Source organism: Pygocentrus nattereri, chromosome 18 (assembly GCF_015220715.1).
Source record: "Pygocentrus nattereri isolate fPygNat1 chromosome 18, fPygNat1.pri, whole genome shotgun sequence".
NCBI lineage: Eukaryota > Metazoa > Chordata > Actinopteri > Characiformes > Serrasalmidae > Pygocentrus > Pygocentrus nattereri.
In genome coordinates, this window is record NC_051228.1 from 19887734 (window position 1) to 19908531 (window position 20798).

A 20798-nucleotide genomic window follows, 5' to 3' on the forward strand; every position below is an offset into this window, starting at 1 on the left:
CATTAATTGGTGGAATGACACAGCATGTTTTTAAATCAAACTCATCACTATTTTCCCATCAATATTCCTTATAATACTTAAAAGACACGTGCAGGTTCACTGGTGGTTTTGGATGGTAAGTAAAATGTGTGTCGTCATGATGACCCCTGCTTATCACCTCTACACCTCTACAATGCATCATCTCATGTGATACCACTCCGAATAACCTTGTTCAATCCTTGAGATGTAAAGAATGTCAGACTTCCCCTTTAATTACATTATTTGTAATTAAATATGAGCCCTCACTGCTACATGACAGTTCCAACAGAACAGGTTTCATTTCATTGTAATATTTTTATTGTCCGTACAAAAACAGAAACAGCAGTTGTGGTAAAAACAATCGCAACACGAGTATGAAGTCACAGCATGGCGTCAGTGATGAAGATACCCAACTTTGTGGGGAAAACAGACATCAAAGTCCATCATTAAACAATCATTCTATGAATATTCCTTCACAAACTATTACGAATGGTATTTAAGCTGTAGGTTCATTGAGCTATAGACTGGAGGCTTTCCTTCAGCCTGCGGGTCATGCTGGGTAGCAGACTTAGATGGTCGTCCACGCAGCTGCCCACACACTTCTCCATGAGAGAGCGCACAGCTGCCTCTTTCGCTCCAGAGTCAAACAGGTCTTTGGCTTTGTCGTTGCAGTTCATGGTGCATCGTGTCAGACGATCCTGAAAAAGATCCGACAAGTTGCATTGAAAACTACCGTGTTCATGTTTCATGGCAGGAATCTGATTTTTGCTCAAGGCTACGTTCACACTACAAGCTTTAATCAGATTTTTTTTTCTCTTTTTAATTTACATTTGTTACGGTGTTGTTCCACACCTGTTTGAGTACCTGTCTGCTTCCCATTACATAACAGAACCATCAAAGTTGGTGAGTTCTCTTTAGCTTTTGTAATAAAGCTTCTTGAGCGAATTAACAGGATTAGCATTATCAGTAAACAAACAACAGTAGCCGCAACAAAGGAGCTTCAAGCTCTGATTTAGACACTAATTGTGATGATTGCAAAGATGATTTCCTCTGAATGGTTCATCAGCTATTGGTGAACAGAGTTAGAAGAAGGCAAAAAAATCTAACTTCAAGTTATGCGCTGTGGGTGGTGATGGTTTTGAATCAGATATGTATCCAATCTAGAAGCATGTGTGAAAGTGGCTCAGATCTCAGTCATATTACTGGATGGGATACACAAACAAAACTACTGCTATCCAAAGTCCACTGTGCCATAGATCCTGCCTGGTGCCAAAGAGCATGTTTCTCCATAGACTTCCATTCAAACGGAACTTTTTCTGACAATTTGTTTTCCCTGACAAAATGTATTTTTTCCCCAAACAAAGTTTTAGTCTCTCTTGTACAGTAATATGCAAAATTTTTAGCACCCCGGTCAAATTCCTAAGTAAAAATGAGTGGACACATCCTCTAGACACTTCAGACTTCTGTACACCTTTAATACACAATTCCTGTTTATTTGCTGTATTTAACATACTGGGAGAAAAAGAAACATAAAATGTAGACTGCTCAAAAGTTATGGCACGTTATATATAGAAATCTTCTCTGTAGAAGATGTTTTAACTTATTTACATTTAGAAAATCACGGAATTTGACGGTGTTCAAATTTCTGCACGCACCTGAACTCATTCTTTACTTTCCATTTTTCCCTTGTGTCTTGTCTTTTAGGTCACTGCTCATGTGTAGTTGTCATGACAACAGATTTGGTCCCCTAGTCAATGAGCATTGTGACCACTCTTTCCAGGTCCTACTTTACCTTCATAGTCACTTACGTACACAAATGGAAACTATCAAAGCAGAAATATCAGATCTGAGTGACAAATCAGAACTAAGCAAAAAGGCTTGGAATGTAAACGCTGCCTAAAGTTCCAATCGAAATTCCAAACTATGAACAAGCAGGGGTCTACTCACCTGGAACTGCTCAAGCTCATTAGTGACCAATCCCTGAGCCTTAGCCAAAGGTGCGTGGCAGATTTCTATACACTGGTGTACCTGGCTCATCGAGTCAGTAGAACGCTCACAACAGTCCGCACTGCATCGGAACATACGCCCCTAAAAACATCAGATTTAAAAAGAGTTGCGTACTGAATTACACAGTATTATATCCTGATTAGATTTCCTTTGTTCTATCATAAGCACAAATTGTACTAAAACATATGACAATAGCGCTGAACGATGTATCATCTGTACCAGCATACCATGATATCTATACACTGTGATGTTGTATTCAGAGATATAATTACATTATGATGTATCATCGCTATCAGAACAAAACCTTTATTTTTTAAAAAAAGCAATAAAGGGATTCGTATATCAACAGGGTCTTTGCATCTTCGCAGCAAATGCAGGGAAAATTTGGTCTATCAAATACCAATTTCTTCAGGTATCTCCAAATTAGAGATTACGTGCGAAGACACATTACTAATTTCGAATCAGCAAATCCAAATAAATTGGACAAGCTACTAGAAACTAGCACTAGTTCAGATATACGAATAAGTCATTGCTATAACTATTTGTTTACACACAGCCTCCTATCAACCGAAGTAATAAAGGTAGCTTGGGAAGAAGAACTTGGGGTCCAACTGTCTAGGGAAACCTGGGAAGAGGGTCTTGAGGCTATAAATACATGTTCCATTAACACACAACACTATTTAAATCAATGTAAAGTCCTATATCGGCTACATTATTGTAGATCAAAGTTACATACTTTCTTCCCAGAGCACTTGCCCGTGCGGAACAAATGTGAAACAGTAGAAGCTTCACTGTTACATAGCTATGTTTTATGTCCCATTATGGGCGTTGTTGTTGAATGTTGATGTCCCGTCTTCGTTTTTGTCATTTAAAATCCTGAAGCGACTGTATTATAATGCAGTATGTTGTACATTGTCCATATTATGCTTCTCAATAAACAGATTAAACGAAAAAAAAGCAAAAAAGTTACTCTTAACTTGTAACACAACTCAATGTGTCAAGACTTTAACAAATCATTGATCTTTTCTGTCGGTCCACTCATTGTGAACTTTTGACACAAATGGGTGACGATGGCAACAACACAATGAACATTATATAATAATTGTAATGAGCTTTATATGCACAATACAGTTGCCATAAAATAGTGGTGTCTCCTTATTGACATTATTCCATTTTGTCTACTTCACTGATGGTATCCAGGTCCAGGACCCGACCACTAACAACACATCATTTATTTACTATTTAAAACTACTGAGTTCTCACTGGAGTCAATCTAAATCACAACAGCACATAAAACGGTCCGATCTAAACAAGTTACGAAAGCCTGTCAGTTTAGTGAGGCATAAAAATAGATGCTTCTCTGAAAAGGTCTTTAGTAAAGGAAATGGTTTTATTTGGAGGACTTAGAGACTCATTTGCATTGTTGTATAGGAGTCTACATAGAACCTTTTGGAAAAAGCAGAACCCTTTTTGCTGCTCTACAGACCAAATCTGTCTGAAAAAATAAATATCGTGAAATATCGTGTATCGAGAAAATTTCCTTAAGTATCACGACAGTATATTTCTTATTATATTTCTGCCGTATCGTCCACCTCTGGGTTACCTCTGACACAGTGACATAAACAGAGATATTTAAATATGACATTTAATTTTATTAACACCGTCCAACACTAGTGAGTACCCCCTCTGTCTGCTACTGTGGTGGGGAATCTGCCCTAAAAGCCCTCCGGTTTACCTGCATTTTGCGAATGTGCTCTCTCTCCAGACTCTGCACCATCTCCTCCACAGCCTTCTGGACGCGGGCCTGCTGCGCCTCGGCCATCTGCACGCCCACCACAGCAGCTCAGAGCCGAACACTGCAACTGCCGAGACACCCGACCTCCCAAATCTCTCTCTACCAGCCTTCAGCAGCCTTCAGCAGCCTTCACCATCACAGCTCCACAGCCAAACCAGACAAACGGCACCTTAAACACACCAACAGGCGGCGGGAGGCACAGCTTACAGAGAGAAACTCTGAAGATAAATCAATGAGAGCCAGACTGACAGTAAGAGGGTGACCCTCTCACAGACAAACACGCCGCTTCCGCTTCCACACGACGACACGTCCGTCAGTGAAATTCAAAATAAAAGACTGCTGTAGTGATAATAATCAACATAATAATAATCAACATAATAATAATAATAACAATAATAATAATAATAATAATCAACAACAACACAATAATAATAATAATAATAATAATAATAATAACAATAATAATAATAATAATAATGAGTCATCCATAAGTCATCCCATTTTTCAGTTAGTATTGATGGCCTGCTCGGTAAGCCTGCACCTGTCGTTAGAAATCTTGGTGTTTTACTCGACTCATCACTCAATTTTGATCTGCACATCAAATTCCTCACCAAGACTGCATTCTTTCATTTCCGTAACATTGCTCGTCTCCGACCGTTCCTGTCTGATAAAGATGCCAAAACTCTGGTTCATGCCTTCATTATGTCCCGCATTGACTACTGTAACTCCCTCTTTGTTGGTCTCCCTGTAAAGTCTGTCCAAAAGCTACAGTACATTCAGAGCTCTGCGGCTGGAGTTCTCACCCACACTAAGCGTTCAGCTCATATCACCCCGTTCTCTCTCAGCTACACTGGCTACCGGTCCCGTCCCGTATAAAGTTTAAAATCTTACTTCTCACTTTCAAAGCTTTGCATAATCTTGCTCCCCCCATCTCAGAGAACTGCTGACCTCTTACACTCCCTCTCGCTCTCTCAGATCTTCTAGCAATAACTTACTTGCTGTTCCACGCACCAGACTTTCCTCCTTGTGAAGGAGGTCCTTCAGTGCCATGGCCCCCAAACTCTGGAATTCTCTTCCTCAATCCCTCAGGGACTTCTCTTCTCTTTCTTCTTTTAAATCTGATTTAAAGACTTTTCTGTTTAATGCACATTTTCTTCCTCCTCCTCTGTATAGTTTTTTTTTGCTATGTGAAGCGACCTTGGGTTTGTGAAATGCGCTATATAAACGTAATTTATTATTATTATTATTAATAATAATAATAATAATAATAATAATAATAATAATAATAATAATAATAATAACAATAATAATAATAATAATGAAATACAGTCATCCATTTGTTTGATCATTTTGGAATTATTTGGGTAATTTTGTTCGTAAAAAGAATGCATACTTATTGTACATCATTTCTTTATGAGATTGAAGAACATACTGATTATGACTTATTTTTATGTGCAATGGCTGTTGCGTGTTGTACACTGTATCATGTAATTACATAAATTGTTAAAATGAGACTTGAAGGATTAAACGATGAAGGATTAAACACTTTTCTTCTGTTTGCTATATAATTGTTATAATTATATGTTTATGTTGCATAATTATACAACATTGGGAATGAATAAACAATAAATAATATCATATGAATATATGAAGAATATATCATATGACACTATGTACCTTTTTCTAACACTGTACTGTGGTTTGTAATTTCACCCAAACAGGGTGAAGGAGCTTTAGCTGCAGAAGAGACGCTATAAATGAGGAGACAGTAATAATAGCTGAATTATAGACACATAAGATGAAATTTGCCAGAAAAATACCTGCATACATCACGTTTGTACGCACAGATCTGTGTAATTACATTTCTACATTAGTGAAATGGTTTTCTTTTTGTTTCTCCTTTTTCTATCTTCTTTCTTCTTTATTTATTTATTTCTTTGTCTGTTTGTTTATTCTGGGATGTGAAGGCTGTAAGGCATCCTGTTGTTATACTTGTCTGTGTATATATATATATATATATATATATATATATATATATATATACACAGACACGTATAACAACAGTAGAAACGGTGAGGCTCTCCCCGTTTTACACACTCGAAACGCTTCTGTATAGCAATAAAAGATTTCTGCTGTTGTTACAATGTCAAGCTTGCTAAATGAAGAGCCATTTTTGGTGCTATAAAGTCCCATTTTCAGAAAGGTTCTGTATAGAACCATATACAACACATTCTCCGTGCCAAGAACCATTTAGGCATGAAAATGTTTCTGTATAGAACACACGGTTCTATACAGAACCGCTGCCTTTACTAATGAATCTTTTTAAGTGTGTATCTCAGGCTGTGAATTAGTCTAAATGACATTAAGTATGAAATATACTGAACTGCTGCCAACAGATAGAGATGAAGTCGTGTTGTAATTCCCAGGAGAGGTTCTGTTTCATTTGCTGTGCTTATTAAATTTCTCTGTTTCTTTCTAGAATATCAGTACCTCTGGAGACCCAAGTGTCCACAATGTCTCTGAGAAACCTGTCAGTCAAAGCTCTTCTGTTCTTCAGGATTTGTCAGGTTGGGCTTTGGGGTCTTGTCTCAGCCTCTGAGCTGAAAGAGCAGCCTGAGAAAATCGGTAAAGAATGGGTAGAGGTTCATCTCTTTGGACGCCTTGTCTAATCACACGGACATAAGAATGAGGGACCAAGATTGGGACTCCTGCAAGACCAACCCTGGGAACCCTGTACTGAAAATCATCCACCTGTTTGACCCTCATAAATGTTAATTATCTGAGTTTAGCTGCAGAAACTCTGAGTTGATCGTTACAGAGGAACTCCATGACCAAGATTGGGAAACTGCTATGTAAAGTGTTAGTAGTGGTTCTGAGAAACGGAACCCTTTCACTCAGCTCAGCTCTAAAAATAAAAAAGGAAAGCTTAGATGTGATATTCTGAAACTTGACATGTGCTGATCAAAAATCTTGAGGCAGATCACTTCTCAAAAAATGCTGTAAATAAACAATAACAGTTTATTATTTATTATTTAATAACTTGTTCCCAAATACTAAATATGAAATATGGAAAATAAAAGATCTTAAAATACTTCCTAGTGTTTAGCTTAGGATACTCAAATCTATTGTGTCATATTTAAATCATGTATATTGTCATTGAATAAGTAATAAAATGTCTTAAAATGAAAAATGATTCCAAACTTCTAAATATTAAGAGAAGGAAAAACATTCTTAACGGTAACAGGATTTTATTCTGGATGTCTGTAATATCATCATAACATCTTTACACAATGTAAAGAGCACCTGGTGGTTTTATTACGGCATATAAAATTTAAAAGTGGAAAAATGAATTAAGGAGGTTTTGATGTAACAGAAATAACAAATGTAGCTTTGCTTTGACTCTTTTAGCCGTCATTGGAGGAGGAATCGGAGGAACAGGAGCAGCATATTTCCTGAGGCAGGAGTTCGGACCGCCTGTCAAGATTGACGTGTTTGAAGCAGGACCTGTCGGCGGACGTCTTGCAACCGAGAACATCAGGGGACATGAATATGAAACCGGAGGGTCAATTATACACCCACTTAATTTGCATATGAAGCACTTTGTGGACAAACTGGGTGAGTTTTTCACAAACACGTGATTCAGAGGCAGCACAGTTTGGACACAGTGAGCATGAAAGTGAAGTAAAGATGATCCACCCAGACAAACCAGGCAGTGCAGCACGTTTTGCATGTTCATTCACTATTTTTGTGCTCCAGAAGTATTTAGACTGGCAAATATAATACTGAACGAGGAAGCCAGTTGTATTTAATATATGGCAGAGCCTGATGTACAGACATATGCACCCCTGGTCAAATAACATTATGTGTGGATTTCATAGGGTGAATATTATAAGTTAATATATAGTCCTTTACAGAGAACATACTCCTGCATGTTTTAGAGCTCAATATAAAGCCTACAGTTTTATCTGTGTCTGTGAAAACATGGGAAAGTTTTAGGCATCTAGGCAAATTTTTAAACAGTTTACCTCAGCAGTGAGTTTATCACAATATACATTAGAATAAAGTCGTATTCATCATTCAAATAAACATAAAAACAATAAAAAGTAACAAGAATTTCTTGGGTCCATATTTTTCCTTGACACCTTCACAGCCACCAAAGAGACTTGTTAATATCATCAGTTACATCATGAGCACAATTTACTGAAGCACTGATTGGTCAAACCAGGAGTTGCTTTTTAACTACATATAATTCTGGGCTTCCTCGAGGAGAGTTCCACATTTTTCCTGGCGCCTCCAACAAACATGTCCTGAGCACTTGATTTGTTGTAATGAATCACTGATTAACCAAACCAGGTATTGGATGATCTCTACAAATAATTCTGGGGTTCCTTGAGAAGCGGTTTGGAAAGAGTTATATAAACATATTGTCATACATACTTGTTGTGTTGATATTATTTGTGTTTATTCTAATATTTGTTTTTTCCTGAGCAACTGAACACTTATTGCATCTCTTTTTCTTAGAGATGCTCTACCAGACCAGTATTTATAATCCTGCTTTTTCCAGTTTCATCTTCAAACTGAGTCTGTGCTTGTTCAGATCATGTTATGTTCACTGGGCCTGATTAGAATTTTCTGTATGATGTACTTGAAAAGCTTTTTGATTAGGTCAGCATGTTTGGGTCAGTGTAGGTGGCACACACATCAGGCAAAAACCCAGAAAAAGACAAAAAAAATCATTTATCCTTTCTGAGAAAAAAAAAGTCTTGTAGATTTCTTTTTGCAATCAGTGTTTTACTCTTCTGTTCTTAACTTATGTTTGAATACTGTAAGGATCTACTAACGTATTTTTCTCCACAGTATACAGTTGACACACAGTGGTATACTTCAATTGAATGAACTGCTGTAAAACTCTTTTAAAATTCTAAAAAAAATATATTCATAGTAGATTTGAAATGAAATGATGTTTGTAAAATTAACTATATATTAGGTTCCAATTAAAGGCTGCGATGGACTGGCGACCTGTCCAGGGTGTATCCTGCCTTTCACCCAAAGACTGCTGGGATAGGCTCCAGCACCCCCCCGCGACCCTGACGGAGAAGCGGCTTAGAAAATGGATGGATGGATGGATGAATGGATGGGCATTTAAAGGAATTTCACAAAACTTAACTACATAGTGAATTTAAACTGAAATAATTATTCTAATAATAAATAAATAGTAGACTTGAAAGAATTGCTCTGATATTAACTGGATGCTGTATTATTTGCTCCTTGCTGAGTTCACAAGTACTTATTCCCGTTTAATTATTGAATTATTTATTTATTTATTATGATTATCAGGCCCCTGGTAATCAGGCTTCTTTCATAAGTGTGAGAGTACAAATCCACAGCAATAAGGAGACCAGTAACTTTTATAAGAGAAGAAAAACTTTCAGAACTTTCAATTACATGAATGCAACTAGATTACACATAATTTTGGACCATTTCTGTTGGCCCACTCATCATGAAATGTTCACAAATGGTAATTAGCAGCTATCCTTTAGAATAAAAAAAGAATCAGTCAACCTTTATTTAAACTACATTAAGGGAGATGCTTATTTACAGTGTAACTGAGCCAATACAGAAACCAGGGATTGAAAAACGTACATTGTAAAAACGCATCAGATGCTAAAGATAATACTAATTATAATAATAATCATGATAGTAATTTTATTAGTACAAATCGAGAAAACAAGAAATAAAATTGTTTCATATGTAACAGATCAAATAACTATTTAAAAATAAAAACATAGATAATAAAAATAAATGAAATATTAGAAATTGTCAAACAATGACACGCCAATAACAAAAAGTAAAAGTTGGTAAGAAAACAAACACATAGAATAATAAATTTAAAATAATAAGCAAAACATAAAACTATTAAATTTCAACAGGAGTTAAATTTGAACTAAAATGAAATTAAACATTTAATCAGGCTGAGTGGACGAGGATACAGACTAAAAGTTTAAAATGTTAAAAATGTGTATGTTAATGTAACATTTTTACTGATGAGCCAAAATATTGGTCATAATGTCACATGTTAAGGCCTGGGATGTATTAGTAGATGATTACTATGTATTAGTAAATGAACAGTTGGTTCTGATAGTTGGTTGGGAGAGAAATTGGCAGGCTTGAAGACCTGAGTGATTTTGACAAGAGCCTAATGGTTATCTGACATGCATCTGGTGGTGAGTACCTACCAACAGTGACCTGAGAAGGAACTGGTGACTGCCAAATCAGAACCAACAGAAGGGCTGCTGTGCCACAAGTCACAGAAGTGTTTAATGACATTTATGAGAGGAATGTGCTGCTGCATATGTGACTGTGTAGCCACAGACCAGTCTGAGTGCCCAAGCTAACCACTGTGCACTGCCAAAAGTTCCTAAATTAGGCATGAGTGTTGGAACTGGACTTTGGAGCAAGGTTGGCTGATCTGATGAGTCCTGTATTCATTTAAATCGCATGGACAGAGAGGTTTGTGTGCACCGTTTACATGGTGGCAGTACCGACTGTGGGAAAAGTCAAGCAGGTGGAGGGAATCTGATGCTCTGGCATTGTAATGCTGGGAAGCCCTGGGTCCAGCATTCATGTGGATGGCAATTTGACATGTGCCACCTGCCTAAACATCATTGAGGACCAGGTTCACCTCTTTAAGGCTGTGGTATTCCTCATTCAGCAGGTTGATGTGCCTTGCCACACTACACACATTGTTCAGGAATGGTTTGAGGAACATGACAAAAAGTTCATGGTATTCCTCTGACCTCCAATTTCCTCAGATCTCAATCTGATCGAGCGTCTGTAGAATGTGCTGGGATAACAGGTCCAAACATTGTCAGCTCCTGTTCGCAGCTTGCATGCCATATCTTGGTGCCAGGTGCCACTGGACACCTTTTATCACCCTATTAAGTAGAGTACTGCCTGCTACCCTGCGAAGAAAGCTAATTTCTGTCGCTTGTATTCGTGATCTCATTCTTTGGGTCATTACCCACAGCTCATGACCATAGGTGAAGGTCGGGATGTAGACCAACCAGTAAACGGAAAGCTTTGCCTTATGGCTTAGCTCACCACTACACCACTACCCTCCGGCCTTCACACATAATGCCCATGAACAGGAGTGGAGACAAGGCACAAAAGTCCAACACTAACACTGAAAGAGTCTGACTTAATGGCGAGTATATGAACACAACTCTTAATTTGGGAGTACAGAGATTGAATGATCCAGAGTAGTAGCCCCGGCACCCCATACTCCCGAAGGACCTACCACAAGATATTTCAGAAAACACGGTCATAAGCCCCCTCTTAGTCCATGAAACACATGTAGCCTGGGTTGGCAAACTCCCATGCCCCCTCAACATTCTTCGGAAAATCCGATCCATTGTTCCATGTCCCGGAAAGAATCTGCATTGTTCCTCCTCAATCTAAGGTTCGACTATCGGTCTGAGTCTCCTTTGCTGCACCTTGGCATAAACTTTCCCAGGGAGGCTGAGCAGTGTGATACCCTGAAAGTTGGTACACACCCTCTGGTCACTTTTCATAAAATTAGGGACCAACACTCCGGTCTGTCAGTCCAAGGGTACTGTTCCCAAATTTCATACAAAATTGCAGAGGTGTGTCAGCCACGACAGCCCCACAACACCCAGAGCCTTAAGCATTTCTGGGCAAATCTCATCCACCCCCGATGCTTTGCCAATGAGGAGCTCACCAACTACCTCAGTGACCTCCACCAGGGAAATGGAGCCTGACACACCAGAAGCCTCTGGTCCTGACTCCTGTGAGGGAGGCACGTCTCTTGAGATTTTAATTCTCGTGAATATCCCCACCCCCGCCCTGTGCCTCTCACCAAAAAGAGTGCTCCTTCTACTGATTGGCAATATCCTCATTTGAAATCAGAGCCAAATACAGCTTGGGCAAAGCCACCCCAACCACTCCTGAATCGCCGGAGAGTTGTCCAAACCTCCTTGTGGCCAATCAAAAGTCTTTTTCTATGGCCTCACTGAACTCCTCCCATGCCTTGGATTTTGCTTTCATCACCTTGCATTCTTTTTACCTGTTGGTACCTATCTGCTGAGTCAGGAGTCCTCTGGGCCATCCAGTCCCTAAAGGCCTCTTTTTTCAGCTTGACAGCCTCCCTTACCACTGGTGTCCACCATTCAGACTCCATGTCCTCCAGAACATGAGAAAAGCTCTTCTAGAGGTGGGAGTTAAAATAATTCCGAACAGGGGCCTTTGACAGTCGTTCCCAGCACACCCTCACTATTTGCTTGGGCCTACTGGGTCTGACCATCAGTCTTCCCTGCCATCTGATCCAACTCACCACCTGGTGGTGATCAGTTGACAGCTCAGCACCACTCTTCACCTGAGTGTCCAGAACATATGGTCCCAAGTCAGATGAAATGACAAGAGAGTCGTTCATTGACCTTTGACCGAAGGAGCTCTGGTACCATGTACACTTATGAACATCCTTGTGTTCGAACTTGGTGTTCCAATAAAAATTCACCATTCAGGTTTAGATCAGGTAGGCCATTATCAAGGTCACAATATTACGACTTTTTTCGTCAAAAAAGTCGTAATATTTGGAGGATAAATTGGGCTAACTGCAGGGGGGCTGCCATAACGCGTTAGGGTGACGGTTGCTGTACTGGCGCCAGAGTTCCACTCACTCCTGTCTCTTTGTGGATCAGTCATTTTGATTATCATTCTCGTTGTCTGTGAAACTTCATGCCCTCTTTGAATAGTGCAGAGATATAGCCCTGATAGCTGTGTAGAGGACCCTGTCTGCGATTCCCCTTCAACAAAACAGACAGGCAGTTTGTTCCGACTCTGTCTGGCTCGTTATTCTAAACAAACACAATTTCCTGCTCAGTAGGAAACTTTCTTATACTAATAACAGGCTGGTGCTAATATCCAGGAGAGACAGGGAGACTGATTATTTCTTTATGGGTGAAATTGATATGAAAGTATAACTCCACCAGCTCCTCAACGCCGCTGTAAATAGACCACAATATAGAAATGTGTACACACATGCAGTTGTGACTGGCTTGCCTTATTTTCTGAATTTATACAAACACTATTTCATGTTATAGAAAATGTTTTCATGTTATATTTCATGTTTTATGTTTATGAACAGACCTTCAGATGCAATATAGTAAATTAAACTCTTTTGTGAAGTTGTGTTTAATTCAAGGTTTTATTTAACTTAAACTTGTAACTAAGTTGCAAATAAATCTTAAACTACAACTTTTTCACAAAAAGTTATTTCAGAGCCACTCGGTTCTACCTAATGGAAATTTGCCTTGAGTGTTTTGTGCTTATGATAACCTTAATAGATATCAGCATCAGACTAATTCATGACGTTCTGTTAAAAACATTGGTTTACCAAGAGTGACACTGGAGTATTTTCACCTAAATGAGTTGATGAGTTGTTACAAAAATAGTAATAAGACATTAGAGTTATAATTAATCTTTTAGTACTTTTACTTTTGATACTTAAGTACATTTGACGGCAAATACTTTTGTACTTTTACTCAAGTGGAGGTCTAAAGGGAGGAACTACTTTTACTGGAGTAATATTTTATCTTGGGTATCTCTACTTTGACTCAAGTACATGATTTGTGTACTTCGTTCCCCACTGCTGCTAATGGTAATGCTGTTACATGACAGAACAAACTTCTATATATAGCATCTGTTAATATTATATAGAAGGCTTCAAGTAAAGTGTTACCCTAACCTGTGCAGTGAAGAAGAGCTGGGGCAGGCTGGAAAAGACTATAGAATGTCTTGACTTTCATTTATTTGTTGTTTACTTGGAGGGATGACTGTCGATTGATCTCTAATGGTGTGACCTCCTCATAGTTCAAAACCCTGAAAAATAGCCACTGGTAGCTTGTGTTGTTCATGTTGCCATAGCTAAGCCACTGACTCTGAGATGCAAGAAATCAGTGTAATGTACCTTAATATAGCAGTCTCTTTATAAACTCTCACTCTCTCCACTGATCAGGCACTGAATCAAGCTTTTACGAGGTGAACTACGTTGGTGATTCTGGCCCTGCCCACTCCATTTATGACATTGTGATTGTGGCCACACCCCGTCATGAAGGCCTCTCTGACTTCTCACCTCCAATCCCATCTCCCTTTCCTGGCCACTACCACCACCTTGTGACCACGCTGGTCCTGGGTCAGGTCAACACATCATATCTGGGGATTGATCAGTTTTTTTCCCAGGAGCCACTGTCTGAGGAACAGCTGCGGGAGATTTTCGTGTCATGGGAGGGGGTGTGGGAGAAGCGCTGGCTGGCTTACCCCTCATACAGCTCCTCACCACACCCACCGTTCGTCCTCCACGACCGTTTATACTATCTCAGTGCCATCGAATGGGCTGCCAGCTGCATGGAATTGAGTGTTGTTGCAGCACGCAACATGGCACTGCTCGCCTACCACCACTGGCACGACCAGACAGACAAAATTGACCAAGAGGACCTGCACCCCCGCCTCCGTGGAGAGCTGTAAAGGAGGAGGGAGCAGAGTCCAGTCCTGGAGGGCCAGAGCAGTGCTGATTTTAGCACTTATCTTCATTTAACTGACTTAATTCAACTCAACAGATTACTAACAAATTCTTCATTAAAGTGCTAGAGGAAAGGGCCATTTTATCAGAAACTCAATACTGAGACAGAAGTAGTGCTAATTTTTGAGTGGATGATACTAAATAGAAAGAGGTGCAAAAAAGCTTTGTGAGGTCTACTGCTGGACTGTTTCACAGGTACTCAGGCCACAGCTCATATGAAAGAAGCTTGAAAATATTCAAAATACTGAAAGTATTACATAAGTAATATGAGAGTAATACACGAAGGAGCAGAGAAAAGCATCACATTTCAGAAATCACTTGATTATGAGCTTCCTTAAGCTTTAGAGATTGCTACCTATAGATTAAACAGGAGTTCTGTGAATGAAGGTCAAAAGTACCTGGTTAGCATCATTTATTAGCATGTTAAAGGAACACTTTGGCAATATAGCAAGTTTATATTTTTCCACTTGCCCCAGATGTCGTCTGTCAGCGGAGCACAGCAATATTCACATTTGCTAGCACTTTTTATTGTAGATGTACTTCCTTATTTTGTACCAATTCTAGAAGTTTTACACTACAAAGTTGTTTTTAAAAAAAGGCCAGATTTTTGTTTATCAAATACATTATGTAACCAGCCCTGAAAGAGTGAGCAGACCTGCTGCACTTTGTTTTTTTGATTTTCTGTTTACCGTGGAAAGAGTTTTATTAAGCTGATGATTTATTTGTCTGTTTGATCTATTTTGAGTATAATTTGAAATTTGCACATCAACTCACAATTGTATGAAAAAGTTGCAAACTCTTAATTTTCTAAAACAAAATAAAGGAACACATCCTCTACAGGATGTATATGTATGGATATTCTTACCTGCATGTGTACAAATATTACAGATACATGGTGATATTTGTACACACTCTCTTTAGCTCCCCCATAGCTTTTATTCTTCTTTCTATCGATTTGTGATGGTCTTTCAGGCGTAATCAGGTCATCCAGGCCTGATGACAAAAAAGCCATCCATACAAGCAAGTCATCCAGAAACCGAATTGGAGGGGAGCAAACAAGAAAAGAGACACAGACTGGACTGATGGAGGCGTGATAGAGCAGCAGTTTATGTTTTAGTCCATATCCATATCTCTTGAACCGTGAGGCCTACTGTCAAAATTCTTGCTTTTACTAAATTTCTTCCACAGAAACATCTCACTGAAGCTACCAACTCCAACCTGGAAATATTTGAGATATTTAGCAAAATATAAACACCTACATTTTTCTATTAGTCTGAGGTTTTTAAGATATCCAGACAATGTAGGTCTCAAATGGTTCATGTGAATCTGGAGGTCAAGAATTATTTTAGAAATTGGATATTTGTGGACAGTTTGGCTCCCAGGTGGCAGTTAATCCCTTTGAGGTTTAGCTTAATTGCCAAAAATGGCTACTGATCGGTATTGCTTTAGCCAATTGTCATCAAACTTAAGAATCTTATAACAAATATGTTTTATAACATATATGATTATTCGATATGGTATATCCAAGACATTACTGTTGCTGACTCTTGCTGGTCTTTTCTGTTTTTCCGTTGCTTCATGTCTGCTCTAAGTTCACAGTAATGTCCTTGGATGAGTGACGGAACTATGTGAAGAAAAGAAAGCTATGCTATGGGTGTTTGAAACTTGGCCACAACATTAAGGAGTGTCATCGTCACATCTGTGACGCTTGTAAATGAAGGCATCCAACAAGTCTCCATAATGACAGTTATGTGAAAAAGGAAACTCCTACATCCTCTTCTGACTCCCAGCAGAGCAAATGAGCAAATGAGGCAGCAATGTCAACGCCACGCAGCATAGCTGGATAAAGTTCTCCCAGCGCATCTATGGTTGTCCTAGTATGAGTGTCAACAAAGAGTAATCCATATAGTGTAAAGACTTGTGTATGTTCTTCTAGACACTCAAAGTGACACCACCTTTGTTGACCAGGGAGTAAGTGACATTTTGCAAGCTGAGAAGTATCCAGCGAAGCTCAAACTGACAACCAGGAGTGGAAATAGCATGATTCTTCAGAGTGAAAAAGTAACACTTTGTGTAAGGGGCTATAGCTCAGCATCTATCTTCCACCTGCATATACAAGGGATTGCATACCCTTAAACCACATGCACATTCCTACCTGTGAGTCAGCCAGACAGTGGGCCCATCCATCAGAAATAGCTGATGAGCTCCAGCCACTCAAAGACTGTAAAGTAGGCCTGCTCGTTGGCTACAACTGCTCGAGAGCAATGGCGCCAAAGCAGGTTATGTAGGAGGAAGTGATGAACCTTTTGCCATTCAGACAGACTTAGGATGGAGTATTGTGGGGCGTTCTTTGGACTCCCCTTCACGTACTACTTTGTGTCATTGCAGTTCTGTCAAAGAGCTACCACCTGTAACTCCTGCAGATGTCATTAATATTCTGGAGTCTGACTTCAAGGATGTAAAGGAAGACAGCAAGACAGTTTCTCAAGATGATGTCATGTTCCTTGACAAGTTAAGTGAGGGTATATGGAAATATATACGAAATGCCTCTTCCCTTCAAGAAAAGACCCAATGTACCACAAGGATTTAGCTATTTTGCGACTTCACCACCTAAAAAGAATATTGATAAAAGACAGCAAGTATAGGTAGCATTGTCAATTTCATGAAAAAGATTATTGATAAGGGAGATGCAGACAAAGTTGAAGACCATGGCGTTGAAGGTGAGCCATGGCATATCCCACACCATGGCATCTGCCACACAAAAAAGCCAGATAAACTTCGAGTAGTGTTTGACTGTTCAGATAGATATAAGGGAACAAGCTTGAACAACCATCTTCTCATGGGGCCTGATTTGATGAATGACCTAATTGGAGTTCTCATTAGGTTTTGGCAACACACCGTTGCATTAATGTGCGATGTTGAGATGTTCCACCAATTTCATGTACATGAAACCGACAGAAACTTTCTGTGTTTTCTTTGGTGGAGCAATGAAGATTTCAGCGCAGAGCCAAAAGAGTGCCATATGAGGGTACATCTGTTCAGTGCCATTTCCTCTCCTGGGTGTGCCAACTAAATATCTGGCCAAGGAGAGTAAAGACCTTTATCCTCTGAGTGCCCAGTTCATCAAAAGGGACTTCTATGTAGATGATGGAGTCACAAGTCTGGATAATGTCAGTGATGCCATTCAGCTCACAAGAGAAGCTTGTGAACTTTGCACCAAAGGTTGTCTTCAATTGCACAAGTTTGTCTCCGACAATAGATCTGTCTTAGAGAGCATACCACCATCAGAGAGGTCAGCTGATGTCAGGAACTTTAATCTAGCCTTTGATGACCTACCATCAGAGAGAGCATTAGGAATCCAGTGGGGCCCAAAGTCTGACTGTTTTAAGTTCAGCATCAACCTTAAAGTACAGCCTGCTACTCGCCATGGAGTTCTATCTACAGTTGCCTCGCTGTACGATCCCTTTGGATTTGTATCTCCATTCATGCTTAAAAGTAAAAGAATTCTTCAATAGATGTGTAGACATGGCATAGGCTGGGATGATACTTTGGGGGATGAACTTCGACTGAAATGGGAATGCTGGAGAATTGATCTTGCCAACCAGGTCATCATATCCCGTTGTTATGCACCAAATGGATTTGCAAGGATTGCATCATATTTCTGAATTGCATATGTATATTTGCAAATTGCAATTGCATATGAATTGCATCATATTTCTGATGCTAGCACAACACGGTATGGCCAGTGTTCCTGCTTGAGATTTCATAATGAAAATGGGGACATACACTGTGCTCTGGTCATTGGGAAATCTCGAGTAGCTCCAACAAAGGTTACAACTGTTCCTAGGTTGGAATTGATGGCTACTATTTTTTCGGTGAAGATATGCAACATGCTTAAGGAGGAGTTGGCATCTGTTGATGCAGACGAGGTTCTTCTGGACTGACTCCAAGTTGATTTTAGGATATACAAAGAATGAAGCAAGACATTTCCACATGTTTGGCGCAAGCTGAGTCCAGAATATACACCTCAGATCAAACCCTCAACAATGGGGGTATGTTTCATTTTATAATAATCCTGCTGACCATGAACATCTACCTGGTTCACAGGTCCAGAGTTCTTATGGAAAAGGGATCTTCAGCTCTTGCCATGTCTTACAAACATCCAGCAATTCTCCCTAAAGATCATTACATCAACATCACAAGGATGATCATCACTCATAATCGCAAAAAGGTTGATCATCAAGGCAAAGGTCTCACCCTTAACGAAATAAGGGCAAGTGGCTACTGGATTCCAGGAGTTGGCCACACAGTAGCATCCTATATTAATCGCTGCGCAACATGCAGAAAGCTCAGGAAACCTGCAGAGGAGCAAAGAATGGCCGACTCTCTCCAGAACATGTAGAACAGTCACCTCCATTTACTTATTGTGGAATGGACTGTTTTGCCCCATTTCTTAGAAAGCAAGGACGGAAAGTGAACAAGAGATATGGTCTTCTCTTCACTTGCTTTTACTCAAGGGCGATTCAACTTGAGATGCTCAATGATATGTCGACTGATGCCTTCATCAACAGTCTCCGATGCTTCATTGCCATCTGTGGTGCAGTGTGACAAAGTCAGATCAAGGGATTAACTTTGTCGGAGCAAAACATGAACTCAAGGATGCTCTTAAAGAGGTGGACTTGTTAGAACCGTTTGATGATGTTTTTAGGTTCTATGATTCGACCTCAATACAAAAGCTGTGAACTTAGCCAGAAGCCCTCCGGTCTTCTGAGAGTTCAGCTGGCTGGGGGAAACTCAAATGACCACAGAGACTAGATCTGTACTCAGAAGGCTTTTCCTATTTATTGATCAGAATAGCAGAGTTTATATACACAGAAATGGCATAACCATCGCATGATCATGCGACAAGACAATAGAGAGAGGATTGGATGAAAGAGTTATAGGTGGACAAGGGCCCCCAAGGACGTTTATGATGTCTGGGTACATGGAGCCAAAACAACAGATAAGTGGTAGAACATTGCTGATCGGATATCATTGTCACTACGAGTTACAACTAACCATATGAATGCACAAAAATGAGCTGAGGCCTCTGTGTGACACAGGCCTGAACCCCATAGGTCATGATATAGTCATGATCAATTGTGCATTGTTCAGTATGCACTGACATTAGGATCAAACAGGACCCGCATAGCCACATTCCCTGCAGAGAAGCAGTGCGACTTTATCAAGAACACACCCTGTTCAAGTCATGTTGGTGGCATCTGGGCGAGACAGATTAGAACAAGTATTCTCTGATCCAAAATTTCCCTCTCTTCAGATAGGCTGAATGCTGCTTCTTTACGAGCCTTTCTGTATGAAGCTTTGGCTATCTTGAACAGCCGCCCACTTAAAGTTGACAATCTCACAGACCCAAACAGCAAATTGAGCCCCTGCTAGAGTGGGAACAAGCTCTTATGGTGTGTTTATAATATCACACAGCATTAAAATCTTCGTGAACCACCAGTCACGTTTACTACTTTCTGGCTAGGTGGCTACATCCAAGTTCTAGACAGATTATGGATAGATATGCCATTTACGTTTGTACCATTTCTTGTGTCTGGTGAGGGATGTGGCTTCTAAGGTATGATACAGTGATTCAAATATTCATATTATCCATGCAAATACACTGGAAACACTTCTCACTCAGAGAAACGCAGTAATATCTTTGATGTCATGATGGGTATTGTATGATATTGTATGTACTGACAAATGAATGTTAGGACTTCTCATCACGTCTAGAGGGAAAAGCTGACCAAGGTGCTATAGCAGATAACAGTTGCATTGCCTAAGACATCTATGTTTGTGCTTTCCAAAATACAGAAAAAAGTGAGCACAGTGCATATTTTAGAGATGTGTTAAACATGTAGTTCCATGTATAGCCTAATATTGTTGCAAACTTGTTTGTATATCATTGTTTTCATAACCATGCATTCCCACATTAAAACAGTGCAGTGGATCCAGTGTGACTACTGTGATGGATGGCTGCACAGTGACTGCGCAAGGATTGATGTGTCCACACTGGACTAAGATGCACCATTCAAGCTGTGGATGTCATCTCCCAATGCCTTACCCATATGAAAGGTAGAACCACCTGTCTAAATTCCTTATATAATGGAGGATAATAGATAGCTGATGGAAATAGTGTCAAATATATATATATTTTTTATTTGTAGTACACATGAAGCATTGCGGAAAGGCCCGGTTGCAGACTTGTTAGAGGATGGGGAAATAAGAAGTATAAGAAGTGAATGTTTCAATGATTAAAACTTTCTAATGTTTAACATTCTAACAGTTTATGGTAATCTGTGCATTTCTAAAAATCAGTTTCTATGGAAACTGAGA

At 39.5% G+C, this 20798-nt stretch overlaps 2 protein-coding genes across 2 annotated transcripts; one reads left to right on the forward strand and one right to left on the reverse strand.

Annotated features, from left to right (window-relative positions):
* Nucleotides 1–313: 313 nt before the first annotated feature.
* On the reverse strand, nucleotides 314–4117 carry fam136a (family with sequence similarity 136 member A). The gene is made up of 3 exons (XM_017711198.2): nucleotides 3761–4117; nucleotides 1966–2106; nucleotides 314–716 (listed from the first exon to the last, which is right to left on the reverse strand). Exons 1-3 carry the CDS (start codon nucleotides 3845–3847, stop codon nucleotides 528–530), a joined length of 417 nt encoding a protein of 138 aa, XP_017566687.1. The 5' UTR covers nucleotides 3848–4117; the 3' UTR covers nucleotides 314–527.
* Nucleotides 4118–6333: 2216 nt separating this feature from the next.
* LOC108435376 (prenylcysteine oxidase-like) lies at nucleotides 6334–14362 on the forward strand. The gene is made up of 3 exons (XM_017711191.1): nucleotides 6334–6445; nucleotides 7229–7435; nucleotides 13854–14362. Exons 1-3 carry the CDS (start codon nucleotides 6334–6336, stop codon nucleotides 14360–14362), a joined length of 828 nt encoding a protein of 275 aa, XP_017566680.1.
* The last annotated feature ends 6436 nt before the right edge of the window (nucleotides 14363–20798 follow it).

Bases quoted from the DNA above. Each gene is read 5' to 3' on its own strand.
- fam136a (XM_017711198.2), bottom strand. From the start codon at position 3,847: ATGGCCGAGGCGCAGCAGGCCCGCGTCCAGAAGGCTGTGGAGGAGATG. The intron at 2,107-3,760 runs GTAAACCGGAGG...TGATGTTTTTAG, and splicing joins AGCACATTCGCAAAATGCAG to GGGCGTATGTTCCGATGCAG. The intron at 717-1,965 runs GTGAGTAGACCC...GATCTTTTTCAG, and splicing joins ATGAGCTTGAGCAGTTCCAG to GATCGTCTGACACGATGCAC.
- LOC108435376 (XM_017711191.1), top strand. From the start codon at position 6,334: ATGTCTCTGAGAAACCTGTCAGTCAAAGCTCTTCTGTTCTTCAGGATT. The intron at 6,446-7,228 runs GTAAAGAATGGG...TGACTCTTTTAG, and splicing joins AGAGCAGCCTGAGAAAATCG to CCGTCATTGGAGGAGGAATC. The intron at 7,436-13,853 runs GTGAGTTTTTCA...TCCACTGATCAG, and splicing joins GCACTTTGTGGACAAACTGG to GCACTGAATCAAGCTTTTAC.